Genomic DNA, 13,345 nt, shown 5'->3' on the forward strand with positions numbered 1-13,345 from the left:
ATTCGTGGTGCCGCTAGCGTGGCTTTGGGAGGTGGGTCGCATAGCAGTGCTTCTCATTTTGCCTGTATGGTACCGTTAGTTAACTCATGGAGTCCCTGGAGCACATTTCGCTACCTGATCCCCTCTGAGGCTGCGGAGCCCTCTGGGTCCCAGTCATCTCTGTCTGCACTGATGGCAATCCTGGACTCCTTAGTGTCCAAAGTTGATTTGGTCCAGCAAAAAGCACCCCCCGTCTTCACCTGCCTTCTCGGTCTCATCAGATTCTGAGTCTGATCTGGCCACCGCGGATGCGAATCACTCTGCTGGGTCTGCGTCCACGCACCCTGAGTGTTTTGATGATTCCTCTTTTACTGCAGCTGCGCTTGAAAAGGCACTGGTGGATGCACTGATTGATTTGGTTCAGGAAACCTTAAAGATGGAGGATGCTGCTGTGTCGGAGGTGCCAGTCCCTTTTGGTACCCGCAGATCCTGAGAAGTGGCAAAGGTATTCCCTTTTCCGGCCTACTTTGACAAAATTGTTGCGAGTCAGTGAGGTTACCCTAAATGCAATACGACGGTGCCTAAGCGTTTCGCTAGATGATATCCCTTTTGGAGTCCCTGTTGAAAAAAGTGGACAGTCCCACCTGAGGCGGATTCTCAGGTTTCCAGGCAGAATAAATCTGGTGGAGGAGTCTCTGACTTTTAAAGATCTCTTTGACAGGAGAGCCGAGACTTTGGTCCGCCACATGTTTACTGTGTCCGGTTTGATCCTTAAGCCGGTGTTCACCATAGCCTTGGTGTTGCAGACTCTGCTGGAGTAGGCGGGGATTTTGCGCCAGGATATGAAGGGGGAACAGCTTCCCCCCTGCCCAGAGCTGGCGGAACCAGTTGGTCCAGGGGTTGCAGTTTATCTGCGATACCGCTGAATGCGGCCCCCCTAGTCTCTAGGCTGTGCATGACAGCAGTGGTCCTTCGGCGCATGATGTGGCTGAAATGCTGGTCTGCGGACCAAGAAGGCCTTATCTGATCTCCCCTTTGTGGGGGATCGCCTGTTCAGATCTTTCCTGGATATCATTAAGGGTCTTACGGGGGGAAGAGTACTCTTCTTCCACAGGCTGCCAGGGGCAAGGAGTCTCGTCGCAGACGTTGGCCTTTTTTTCTCGGCTCATAATCGGCCTTTTTGTTCCTCAGGATCTCAAGGCAAGGGATCCAAGTTTGTCAGGACCTCCTCCGTTGGTTCCAAGAGGACCTGGTCTGGTAAGCCAAGAGCGGGTCCTTCCGGACCTGCAGACAAGCCCTCTTCTACCTGAAGGGGGGACATCTTCGCTTCTTTCTGGACCCCTGGAACTCCCTGATTCAAGACAAGTGGGTCAACGAGCTGATTCGGTCCAGCTACAAGATCGAGTTCAGTCTTATCCTCCAGAGAGGTTCTTTCCTTCCAGCCTGCATTTGTCCCCAGACCTCCTGTGGGGTTTCTTCGGGGCGGTGCAAGACTTGCTACTACAAAGGGTGATTGTACCGGTTCCAAAATCGGAAAGTTTACAAGGTTTTTTTTTTTTTTTTCAAACCTGTTTACCGTTCCCAGGAAGGAAGGCAAGGTAAGTCCAATCCTGGACCTCAAGGCTCTGAACTGCTTTGTGTGAGTGCAGAAGTTCCGAATGGAGTCCATTCCTACGGTAGTGGCATCCCTACATCAAGGGGATCTTCTGGCCTCTATCGATATCAAGGACGCTTACCTTCATATTCCAATATATGTCAGTCATCCGCGCCTCCTCCTCTTTGCCGCGGGCGAGGAGCATTATCGATTCGTGGCATTACCCTTTGGTCTCTCCTCAGCTCCTCGGGTCTTCACAAAAGTGTTGGCCCTGGTGTTAGCATTGTTGCTCCAGCGGAGCATTGCGGTGCTGGGGTACCTGGATGATGCGAGCAGAGTCTGGACAACCTGGTGGTCAGTGGTGCGGACTCTGCAGGAGTTTGGTTGGAAGTTGAAATTCCAAAAATCTGCTCTAGCTCTGTCCACCAACTTGGGACTATCTGGGTCTAAATCTGGACTAAGCCAGGGTGGTTTCTCCCAAAGGACAAGCTCCAAAAGCTGCAGGATGCGATTCAGCTCCTGTTGTCCAGCAGTCGGTCATCTCTCTGGACTTGCATGCAGGTGCTGGGACTGATGGGGTCTACCTTCGAGGCGATTCCGTTTGTACAGTTCCACACAAGATCTCTGCAAAGATAGATTCTGCCAAGTGGGATAAGAGTCCAGAGTCTCTAGCCACTCTGATCCTGTTGAGCCAGGGTACGAGAGGGTCCCTGATCTGGTGGCTTCTGGCACTTCAACAGGGCAAATCCTTCCTTCCCATGTACTGGACAGTGGTCACCACGGATGCCAGCTTGTCCGAGAGGGGAGGCGTTCTCGACACTGATTGTTCTCAGGTGGTTTGGAATCTGGCAGAGTCCAGACTACTGGAACTGATCAATTATCTGGAACTTCGGGCAATCAGACTTTGCCTGGCTCATTGGACAAATCGCCTTCAGGGGTGTCCGGTAAGGAATCAATTAGACAATGCCACGGTCGTGACTTATGTCAATCACCAAGGGGGCACAAGAAGTGTTCTGGCAGCTCGAGAAGTAGCTGGCATTCTAAAGTGGGCAGAACGCTTCGTTCCAGCCCTCTCTGCTGTGCATATTCCAGGGGTGGAAAATTTGCAAGCAGATTACTTCAGTCGACAGGCGTTGGGACCAGGGAGAATGGTCACTTCATCCGGAGGTTTTTCATCAGCTGTGTCTCCGGTGGGGAATTCCCAAGCTGGACCTGTTGGCCTCTCGTCTCAACAGGAAGGTACAGAGATTTGTGGCATCCAAGAGACAAACTGGTGGCTCCTTGGGGCCAGTATCGTCTAATATACGCCTTCCCCACTCTAAAATTTCTGCAAAGACTCCTGCAAAGGTTTGAGGCAGAAGGGATTCTGGTCATCATAGTGGCCCCAGACTGGCTTTGCCGGTCTTGGTACGCAGATCTGATATGGTTTGTCTCCGATGCTCCTTGGAGACTTCCTCTCAGAGAAGATCTATTGGCCCAAGGACCAATCTTCCATCCTGCTTTAATCGCTGGCTTTAATGGCTTGGCTTTTGAAAGCCAGGTGCTGAAGGATAGAGGGTTGTCTGAATCTGTGATTCCCATGTTGTTGAAGGCTAGAAAATCTACCTCCTAGGAAGATTTACCATCGCGAGTCACTTGGGGTTCACACCGGATCCTTTTCTGTGGCTCGGATTTTGACATTCCTCCGAGGTGTTGAGCAGCGTCTGGCCTTGGGTACCATCAAGGGCCAGGTTTTGGCCTTGGCGGTTTTCTTTCAACGTCCTTTGGTTACGCATTCTTTGGTTCGCACCTTTAATTTAGGGGGTTCGCCATTTGGCTCCCCCAGTACGGTCTCTTGCCTTCGTAGGGACCTCAATTTGGTGCTGTCGGTTCTCCAGAAACCGCCTTTTGAAAATCTATGCGTGATTCCTCTGCTTACATAGTCCCAGAAGGTGGCCTTCTTGGTGGCTATTACTTCTACACGCAGGATGTCTGAGCTGGCGGCGTTGTCTTGTCGTTCACCTTTATCTGGTGGCTCAGAGGTGATTCGCCCTTGTCAGTTGTTGTTTCTGGTTTCCATCTGAATGAAGACATTGTGTTGCCTTCCCTGTGTCCTAACCCTAAACATCCTAAGGAGATTGCCTTGCATTCTCTGGATGTGGTTCGGGCGATCAGGGTGTACCTTGCGGCATCCGAGTCCTTTAGGAAATCAGACTCTCTATTTGTCCTTATGGATGGACCTCGGAAAGGGTGGGCCACATCTGCTGCGACCATTTCCAAATGGATCAGACAGACTGTGGTGCAGGCCTATTCAATCAAGAATCAGGTTCCTCCTTTCCCTGTTAAGGCACATTCTACTCGAGCGCCTAGTGCCTCCTGGGCCTTCTGTCATTAGGCGTCAGTGATGCAGGTTTGCAAGGCGGCCACCTAGTCGTCGGTGCACACTTTTACAAAGTTTTATAAGGTGGATGTGTTGGCATCTGCAGATGCTGCTTTTGGCTGCAAGGTTTTGCAGGCTGCTCTTTAAGAGGACCTGGTCCTCTTTGAGAGTGTTTGGTTTTTTTTTTTTTTTCAGGTGAGCTCCAGTTGTTCCTGGTTGAGCTCCGTGTTACCTGGATTGCTAGGTTTAGTCCAATGGTGGAAAGAGAAAATTGGATTTTTGTCTTACCGTAAAATCCTTTTCTCTGATGTTCATTGACGGACACAGTACCCACCCCTCTATTGAGTTGGGTTGTTTTTTTCTTCTGACACTGCTTGTAACAAAACTGAGTGCCTATAGCAGAGAGTGGGAGTATACCCCAGAGACTGCCCCATAGGCGTGGTAAAGTTTTTTTTTTTATCTGCCTAGTGTCCTACTCCTGTAGGGGGCAGCATCACCCAATGGTCATGAAGATTCTGGAGCTGTCTGTCGAACGAAAGAGAAAAGGATTTTATGTGAAGATAAAAATCCGTTTTTTTTTTTGCTAGAAAATAATTTAGAACCCCCCAAACATTATATATTTTTTTTTTTAGCAAAGACTCTTGAGAATAAAATGGCGGCCATTGCAATATTTTAGGTCACACAGTATTTGCGCAGGGATCTTTCAAACAATTTTTCTTTGGGAAAAAATACACTTCACTGATTTTAAAAAAACGAGCCTGTAAAGTTACCCCAATTTTTTGTATATTGTGAAAGATGTCGCACCGAGTAAATGGATACCGAACAACAGTTTATTATTTAAAATTGCGTGCACACGTGGAATGGCGTCCAACTACAGTACTTAAAAATCTCCATAGGTGTCGCTTTTAAAAATTTAACGGTTACCAGTTTAGAGTTAGAGAAGGTCATTTGCTAGAATTCTTGCTCTGAGGATTGCGGCGATACCTCACATGTGATTTGAACACCGTTTACATTTTGCAGGCGTGACTTGCGTATTCCTTTTTTTTGCGAATCGATTTGTTGGCCAGCCAATTAGTAGGCCTGCATACAGGATGCATGATTTGTTTACATATCAGGAAATACAGTGCATTGCACACACAACACAGTACACCATCAGGCTCGGTTTCCACTAGTGCGACTTGCGGTGCGACTTGACACATGTCAAGTCGCACAGCAAGTCAAAACCCATTGTTTTCAATGGGGCCCGTTTCCACTGCCGCGGCTTCAGTTGCGGCGACTTCAAAAGTAGATCGTGCACTACTTTTGAGCCGCCTTCAGTGCGACTTCCCTCTATATATGAGGGACAAGTCTCACTGAAGCCGCAGTTTACTTTTGCTACGAAGTCGTGCTAGAAGTAGCACGACTTCGTAGCGGCATTAGTGGAAACCGAGGCTCAGTACGTGCCTGAGAACTTGTGAATGTGTGAGGAGCAATCCCTCATGGGACATGTAGTCCTGGGCAGGAAGTGAGTGGTTCTAAAGACAGTTTTATTTTATTTTTTTTACCTTGCTATAGGGGCACTCTATATACTATAATTTGCGGCTTGCTATTTGGGCACTCTGAAGCCAGGAGGAGCCAGAAGCATGGATGGGGGGATCCCAGAAGAAGAGAATCGGTGCCGCTCTGTGAAAAACCATTACACAGAGCAGGTAAGTATTACTTGTTTGTTTAAATAAAAAAAAAAAAAAAAAAAAAAAAAAAACCTTTAAAGACACTGCAGGGAAGATCCACATCCTGAACCCAGAGGAGGGGGAGGCTGATAGATTGGAGGTAATATAAGGCATTACAATTACATTTAAAGTAAACTTTTACCACTATTGTGCATTATATTTAATTAACATATTCCACCCTTCATGTCTGACTCCTAGTTAAAATGTCTATCTCTCTCTCTCTATCTCAGTTTCACAGAATAAATGAACCTCTTATAGTAGCGATTATCTGCTCTTTTTGTACTACAAAAGGATTATTAATATTTTTTTTTTTTTTTTAACCCCATTATTACAGGTAATGCCAACAAAATCATGCTGCTGCAACTGAGTCTTAGGCCTGAGTTACACCTATGCGTTTTGGTTTTTTTTTGGTGCTTTTTGCAGAAATTTACTACTATGCAGTTTTTCAGCTGCCGCGTATTTGGAAAGGGTAAAGGACTTTTTTTCAACGCAAAACAGTGTTTTTTTTTTTTTTTTTTTTTTTTGCTTAAATAGACTTTAGTGGAGAAGCCGCAGAAAAGCATGTAATGCATTTTTTCTCGCTCTGTGTTTTATAATTTGTCCAACAACAAATTGGACAAAAAAAGCCTAAATAATGCTACAAGCACTGCAGAAACGGATCAAAAGCAAACTGCATAGGTGTGAACCCAGTCCTATGCTGACCATACACTTATCCATTTTCGGAGGAGAATATTCATACGAAAAATCTTTTATACATTTGCTGAATGAAAGAATGTCGTTTGAAAATTTCACTTGCCTTTAACATTCAGTTTTAAATTGAATGTAAAACCACATATCCGGTCTGAAAATTTCTTCCACCAAGAAGTTTTCTATTCTGCTCCATTGAATTTCCCCCTCACTGTGGTCGAAAAACAAATGTCAATTCGACCCCACTAGCTATAAGAACATCGAACTTATGTTCTTAAAATGAAAGATGTTGTTTTTGTATGGGCAGTATAAGTGACAGCAGGTGCAGGTAGCTTTTATCAAGCAATCTGCCTACGACAAGGGAGTCTGTCATACATAATATATTACATTTCTGCATGGAAATTGGCAAAAAAATCTCATTGGTTTTTTCTCTAAATAAAAAATTTCATCTCTGCGTCTGATATTTACGGATCAGAGATATTTACAGTGCCTTGCGAAAGTATTCGGCCCCCTTTTAACTTTTCGACCTTTTGCCACATTTCAGGCTTCAAACATAAAGATATAAAACTGTAATTTTTTGTGAAGAATCAACAACTGGGACACAATCATGTAGTGGAACGAAATTTATTGGATATTTGGGATGGGGGTGGGACCCCCTTCCATCATCCTGTAAAAATAATCCTGCGGCTGTATAGCTGCTAGGATTACTTTTACAATAATGGGCAATGGCCGAATCTTAAATACTGGTATCACGACTGTAGCTGCAGTCCTGATCCTAGTATAACTGCTTCAGTATGAGGCCGAATATACACGTATCGCATATTCTGCTTGAGGCCCTCTTTCTTTCACATAGCAGTTTCCACCTAGTGGTGCTACCTGCGCCTTGCTGTGGAATAGTCCTTCTGGTTAGTAGTGATTTCCGTATTTGTGCCCCCATTTGTTATACAGCCTTGTTCAGGCATTCATTTCTTTGGATATTCTCTAGCTGTTGCCCATCCCTCAGTTGGGACTACCCAATTTTCTATGAATACTTAAATTCCTGTGTCCCCAAAAGGACAAAGAAAATAGGGCCTTCTATTTTGCAACAAGTACAAAAATCCTATCTGGTGCTGGCCTTATGTATTGCTTGCTCACAAAACTGGGGCATGATGGTTGGAAATGCGTTAATACGGGGGCTAGCTTTACGCGGTTTTTGTTTGCCAGTGTCCAAACCACCTGAAGGCAGCATTTGTGTAAAGATTCCTACATTCCTGTTACTCAGTGGTGTTCAAGAAAATAATTAATGCTGTTTAAAAAAAAATGTATTTTTCTTTTTAATGACTATTGCTGTTGAAAAATTAGAAAAATAAATAAATAGCCTATGGAAAATGTTGGGTTGCAAATCTGTGTCAACTAAAATAAATGGAATTCGGCCACAGTTCCTGCTTCAAAGCTGTCGTCTTTCTGTAAACTTGCTATTTTATAATTTACTGGCGACTCTCCTTTTTTCTTTTTTTTTTTTTTTTAGGCTGCTTTCAGATGCTGTTGTGCATTTTCCATTGACACTTGTCGAGGTGACACTGATGGCCAGTCCTTGTGGAAAGGTCACACTTAAGAACTATGTGGAGGATGAAGTAGGTAAGATGTTTTATCTTTACAAGGGTAGTTTTGCAGTAAGTGCATTTATAAAAAAAACCTTTCTCTATCTTTCATTGACGGACGCAGTCTTCTGATCTTCATATCAGTAGGTTATACTGCCCCCTACAGGAGTAGGACACTAGGCAGAAAAAAAATTCTGGCTATACTTCTGGGAAGTCCCATGGGGTATAATCTCTCTCTCTTTCTCTTTCTCTTTCTCTTTCTCTTTCTCTTTCTCTTTCTCTTTCTCTTTCTCTTTCTCTTTCTCTTTCTCTTTCTCTTTCTCTTTCTCTTTCTCTTTCTCTTTCTCTTTCGCGGAGAGGGGTTCTGTCAGGAGATGGCGCCCGCCTGTTCCTAATATGGTGAGTAAATGGGGTTTCTACCTGTCGCTCCAGGGCCCACCTTTCAATCGATCCCATCCAGGAGACTGGGGGGTCCCCATGAAGGTTCTCAGTAGCTCTGCAGGCTGCCATTTTCTTGTAGCCCATGTGCTCTACATGAATCGGCGGCCATCTTTGTACACCTGGCGCAATTTTGCAGTGTTTTTCTGATAGGAATCACTGAATGGGAGTTCCTGGAGGCATTTTTCTGGGTGGAGCCCCTCCCTATACCCTTGCTCTGATCTTCAGTTGCTTTCTGGATGGAAATCGCTGCTGACACGTGCTGTGCAGACATTCTAGGCCTCCTGGTGCATCTTTGGTGTAGGGTGGGTAGTCTGGGGTGTCTCTCTATGGGAGGCGACCTGCGGCGACCTGTGAGGCGACCAGGTCGCCTCACAGGTCGCCCCAGTGTGAACGGGGGCTTAGTCTCCCTTGAAGGTGTTTGTTTTTTTCAGGTGGGTTTCATCTTGTTGTTCTGATGAGTTCTATCTTGCCTGGTTGGCTATGGTTTAGTCTTGGGGACTTATTTTTCTACTGTTCCCAACCCTCATTTTATTGCACTGCTTTGGGACATCCCTACTGATATGAAGATAATAAGACTGCGTCCGCCAATGAACGATAGAGAAAATTGGATTTTTGTCTTACCGTGAAATCCTTTTCTCTGAAGTTCATTGACGGACGCAGTACCCGCCTCTCTATTTTGATTTGGGTGGTATTATTTTCTGACACTGCTTTGATACAAAACTGACATCCTATAGCAGGGAGAGGGAGAGTATACCCCCTGGGACTGCCCATAGGTGTAGCCAGAACTTTTTTCTGCCTAGTGTCCTACTCCTGTAGGGGGCACCACTGATATGAAGTTCAGAACTTTTTAGAGAAAAGGATTTTACAGTAAGACAAAAATCCAATTTTTCTGGGTCCGTCATGACAAGTATTTTAAATATAAGGAAATTCCTGATGTAGCATTAATGCTGTCTTAGAACTGTGTTGCATAGGGCACTTAGTGTTCAGACAGGGGCTCAGTTTCTCACTCGTATACTCCTTCCTGTGCAGGCAGCATTATGAGTAAATGCTAGACATTTCTTGGGCTTCATATGACTGCCGTCAAAAAGCAGTGGTTTCCTGGAGGTGGTAGTAAACATTATCTGCACACACTGTGTGACCCATCACCAGCAAAATCAGGGGCAAGTCCTGTTACTCTTAGCATGTGAACACTTATCTTATGGGGTTTATGCGAATAGAGCCTCTGCATCCAGGGTTGGCATTTCTGCAGAGTTCTGGCTGCAGCTAATTGGCTAGTTTTATGCAGCCTTAACAAAGATTGTCACAAAGAGCTCCTCTGGTTTTCTGGGCCTCTCAGCCTTTACATATTTCAGGCCGAAAAATATAGGTACCAGTAAGGGGTGGAAACTAGCGAAGCAACATAAAGACCTTTGTTTATTTTTAAAAGGAGGAGAAACCTTTAGTGGTAAGGAAAAAGTATAGTAACTCAGCAGACCTCCATTATCCTTCACAGTAATCATTTTCTGTGGGGGACTTCTTGAAACAAGATCACCCCACTCCCAAGATTCTGGATCAATAACAATTAAATGTATACAACAATTTACCTTGAGTCGGTTCACACTGGGGCGGCACGACTCTGTACTACTTCGGGGGCGACTTGTGCATTCCCATGCACCACGACTTCTGAGCGACTTGCATGGACTTCACATAATGGAAGTCTATGCAAGTCGCTCTGAGGTCGCCCCGAGGTAGTACAGGACCCATTTTCTAAGACGGAGTGACTTGTGTCGCTTCTATTAGAACGGGTCCTGTAGCAGTCAATGGACCATGAGGGAGCGTGACTTGTCAGGCTGACAAGTCGCCTGACAAGTTGGGCTAGTGTGAATCGAGTCTTACTGTGAAATACGGATTACAATCCTTGCTTGATTTGGTGGCAGTGCTGCATTTATAAGCTTCAGCACTTCACACTGCAAGTCCACTCATGTGCATTTGTTGAGCTGGAAATCGAGGTCTCAACAAAGAGCATAATAAGGCTTGCTGGTAATTGTATAAGAGGTAAAATTATTATCCATGGTATCCTTGATAATATTTTCTAAGGCCAGAAACTGCAAATGCTATTTAAATTGTGTTATTCAAAGCAAACTCCCCCCATCCATCCTTGTCTCTCTGCTTTTTATTTTGTTGAGAAATCGCATAAAAAAAACCATCCATTAGCATTTCTAGCTATGGTTATCTTGAGTAATGATTTGTGTTGCATCGGTTTCCTGGAATCCATTTGATTTTCTTCGCTCAGGCATCCAGGTAGGAGGATTATTCATTATAAAATATAAATGTGCCAAGAGAAATATGGGGGCTTATGTGTCAGATTGTGAGGCGCCATGCTTATCTACTGACTTCAATGCTTGAATCATTAAAAAAACTGAGAAGACACTTTTAACCACTTCAGCCCCAGCCCTATTTCAGACACTTTTTGTTCACAAGTTAAAATCAGTATTTTTTCCTAGAAAACTACTTGAAACCCCCAAACATTATATATATTTTTTTAGCAAAGACTCTGGAGAATAAAATGTCGGTCATTGCAATATTTTTTGTCACGCGGTATTTGCGCAGCCGTCTTTAAAACGCCATTCTTTCGGAAAATTTTTGAAAAATCACATTTAACTGCATTTAAAAAATACTAAACAGTAAAGTTAGCCCATTTTTTTTTGTATATTGTGAAAGATGTCACGCCGAGTAAATAGATACCCAACATGTTACAGTTTAAAATTGCGCACACCCGTGGGATGGCGACAAACTACGGTCAATACTCTATTAGCTTTTAGGCGATCTCTGAAAACCCTCCTTTTCAAAGAAGCCTATCCTACCAACCCCTAACAAATGTACCTCCATTTTCTCCATCAACCCATCCTCCACTGTTATTGCCTTTTTGTTTCACTTGACCCTCCCTTCTAGATTGTAAGCTTTAACAAGCAGGGCCCTCTAGTTCCTCCTGTTTTGAACTGTATTGTAACTGTATTGTCTTCCCTCACATTGTAAAGCGCTGCGCAAACTGTTGGCGCTATATAAATCCTGTATAATAATAATAATAATAAATAGAGATCTCAATTGGCGACGCTTTAAATTTTTTTAACGGTTACCAGTTTAGAGTTAGAGTGTAGCTCTTTTTTTTTTAAATTATTGCTCATGCTCTGGCGATCATGGCGATACCTCACATGTGTGGTTTGAACAGCGATTTCATTCGTGGCTCGACTTCCGTATACGTTTTTTTTCGTGCTTACGGTGACGGGGGCAGCTAAAAATATTTTTTTTTTTTCTCCTATTTTATTTTTTTAACTTTATTACAGGTTTTTAAAAAAAAAAAAAAAAAAATCTGATCACTTTTATTGCTGTCACAAGCAATGTAAACATCCCTTGTGACAGCAATATGCAGTGACAGGCACTCTTTATGGAGGGATCGAGGGTCTAAAAGAACCTAGACCCCTCCACTACACTTCCATGTATGCAAAACGCCATAAACAGCATTTTTGCATACAGCCGTTTTTTAAATTTGCCGCCTTTTGCAGCAGAGTAACCCGGAAGTGACGTCATGGACGCCGCCTCCGGGTTACGTCATCGGAGACCCGATCCAGCCGGCGTACGCGGAAGGCGGCAGGAGGGGGGACGTCCCCTCCCACTCACCCGGGTAACAATCGAGCGGCTCCCGAGCCGCATCGGTCGTTACCGATGGAAAGCCGACCGTCGGCTGTTAACCACGGTACCGGGATGGTGCCTCTAGCTAGAGGCATCATCCCGGTATAACACCGCAAAGTCTGCCGACGTAGATCTACGTCACTTTGCGGTAAGTGGTTAAGTGCAGTAATAAAACACTTTAAAGCGGAGTTCCGGCCTCGGGGGTCAATTTGAGCTAAAAATACCCCCGGGACAGTAACCATGGATAGCCTCTGAACTGTCCCGGGTCGCACTTACCTGTAAGAAGAAATACTTACCTTGAAAATTTCTTCTCCAGCGCTGCCATCTCAGGTGTGGGCAGCTGAAGCCGCAGCGTCCCTCTTCGTGTCCTCTTCGTGACGTCGGAGTCCCACTATGCACTGCACCAGCCCCGCTCGTCCCTTCCGGTGCAGGCGCGGCATCCCTGCACAGCTTCTGGGCATGCCCAGAAGCTGTTTAGCAATGAATACCACGCCTGCACCGGAAGTGACGAGCGGGGCCGGTGCAGACGCATTGTATCCTGGGAGCGATGACATTCAGCTCCCAGGAATCATCGCAAACCGGAAGTGACGGCGTGGGCCGTGGCCGCAGAGGGAGGAAGTGGAAGGAAGGTGAGTATATTTTCTTCTATAATAAGGTAAGAGACCAGAAAAAAAAATCGCCATTATCCATTTCTTTTTCAGGATCCCCTTAGCAAGCGGATGGCTCAAAATCGATTTTATCGATTTTGAGGCCGGAACTCCGCTTTTAATGACAAGGAAGGGGTAAAAACACCTACAAGATTGAAGTGAAAAACAGGCCTATCAATGAATCCATAAAGTCCAGCAGGATGCCTCCTGGGAGTAAAGACAGCGGCAGGTGGAAGTTCCAGGAAACCCTGTGTCTCTGATCCAAGATGGGAGAGCCATGCTGTCAAGACCAGCATGTTGGTTGAGGTTGTCTTTGGGAAATAGACGTGTGAGTACTGCCAGCATTGCTGCAGAGGTTGAAGGGGTCGGGGGTCCGCCTGTCAGTGCTCAGACCATACGCAGCACACTGCATCAAATTGGTCTGCGTGACTGTCGTCCCAGAAGGAAGCCTCTTCTAAAGATGATGCACAAGAAAGCCAGCAAACAGTTTGCTGAAAACAAAGAGACTAAGGACATGGATTACTTTGAATAATGTCCTGTAGTCTGATGAGACCAAGATAAACTTATTTGGTTCAGATGGTGCGTGTTTGGCGACAACCAGGTGAGGAGTACAAGGACAAGTGTGTCTTGCCTACAGTCAAGCATGGTGGTGGGAGTGTCATGGTCTGGGGCTGCATGAG

General features: G+C 45.2%; 1 protein-coding gene across 1 annotated transcript in view; it reads left to right on the plus strand.

Annotated features, from left to right (window-relative positions):
• Nucleotides 1-13,345, plus strand: part of RAD9A (RAD9 checkpoint clamp component A) — a 154,000-nt gene that overhangs the window by 61,739 nt on the left and 78,916 nt on the right. The window contains exon 6 of the mRNA XM_082268221.1: nt 7,836-7,945. Within this exon, the coding sequence (XP_082124347.1) occupies nt 7,836-7,945 (110 nt within the window). The remainder of the gene's footprint in view (nt 1-7,835; nt 7,946-13,345) is intronic.

Source organism: Pelophylax lessonae (assembly GCF_965119305.1).
Source record: "Pelophylax lessonae genome assembly, chromosome: 9".
Lineage (NCBI taxonomy): Eukaryota > Metazoa > Chordata > Amphibia > Anura > Ranidae > Pelophylax > Pelophylax lessonae.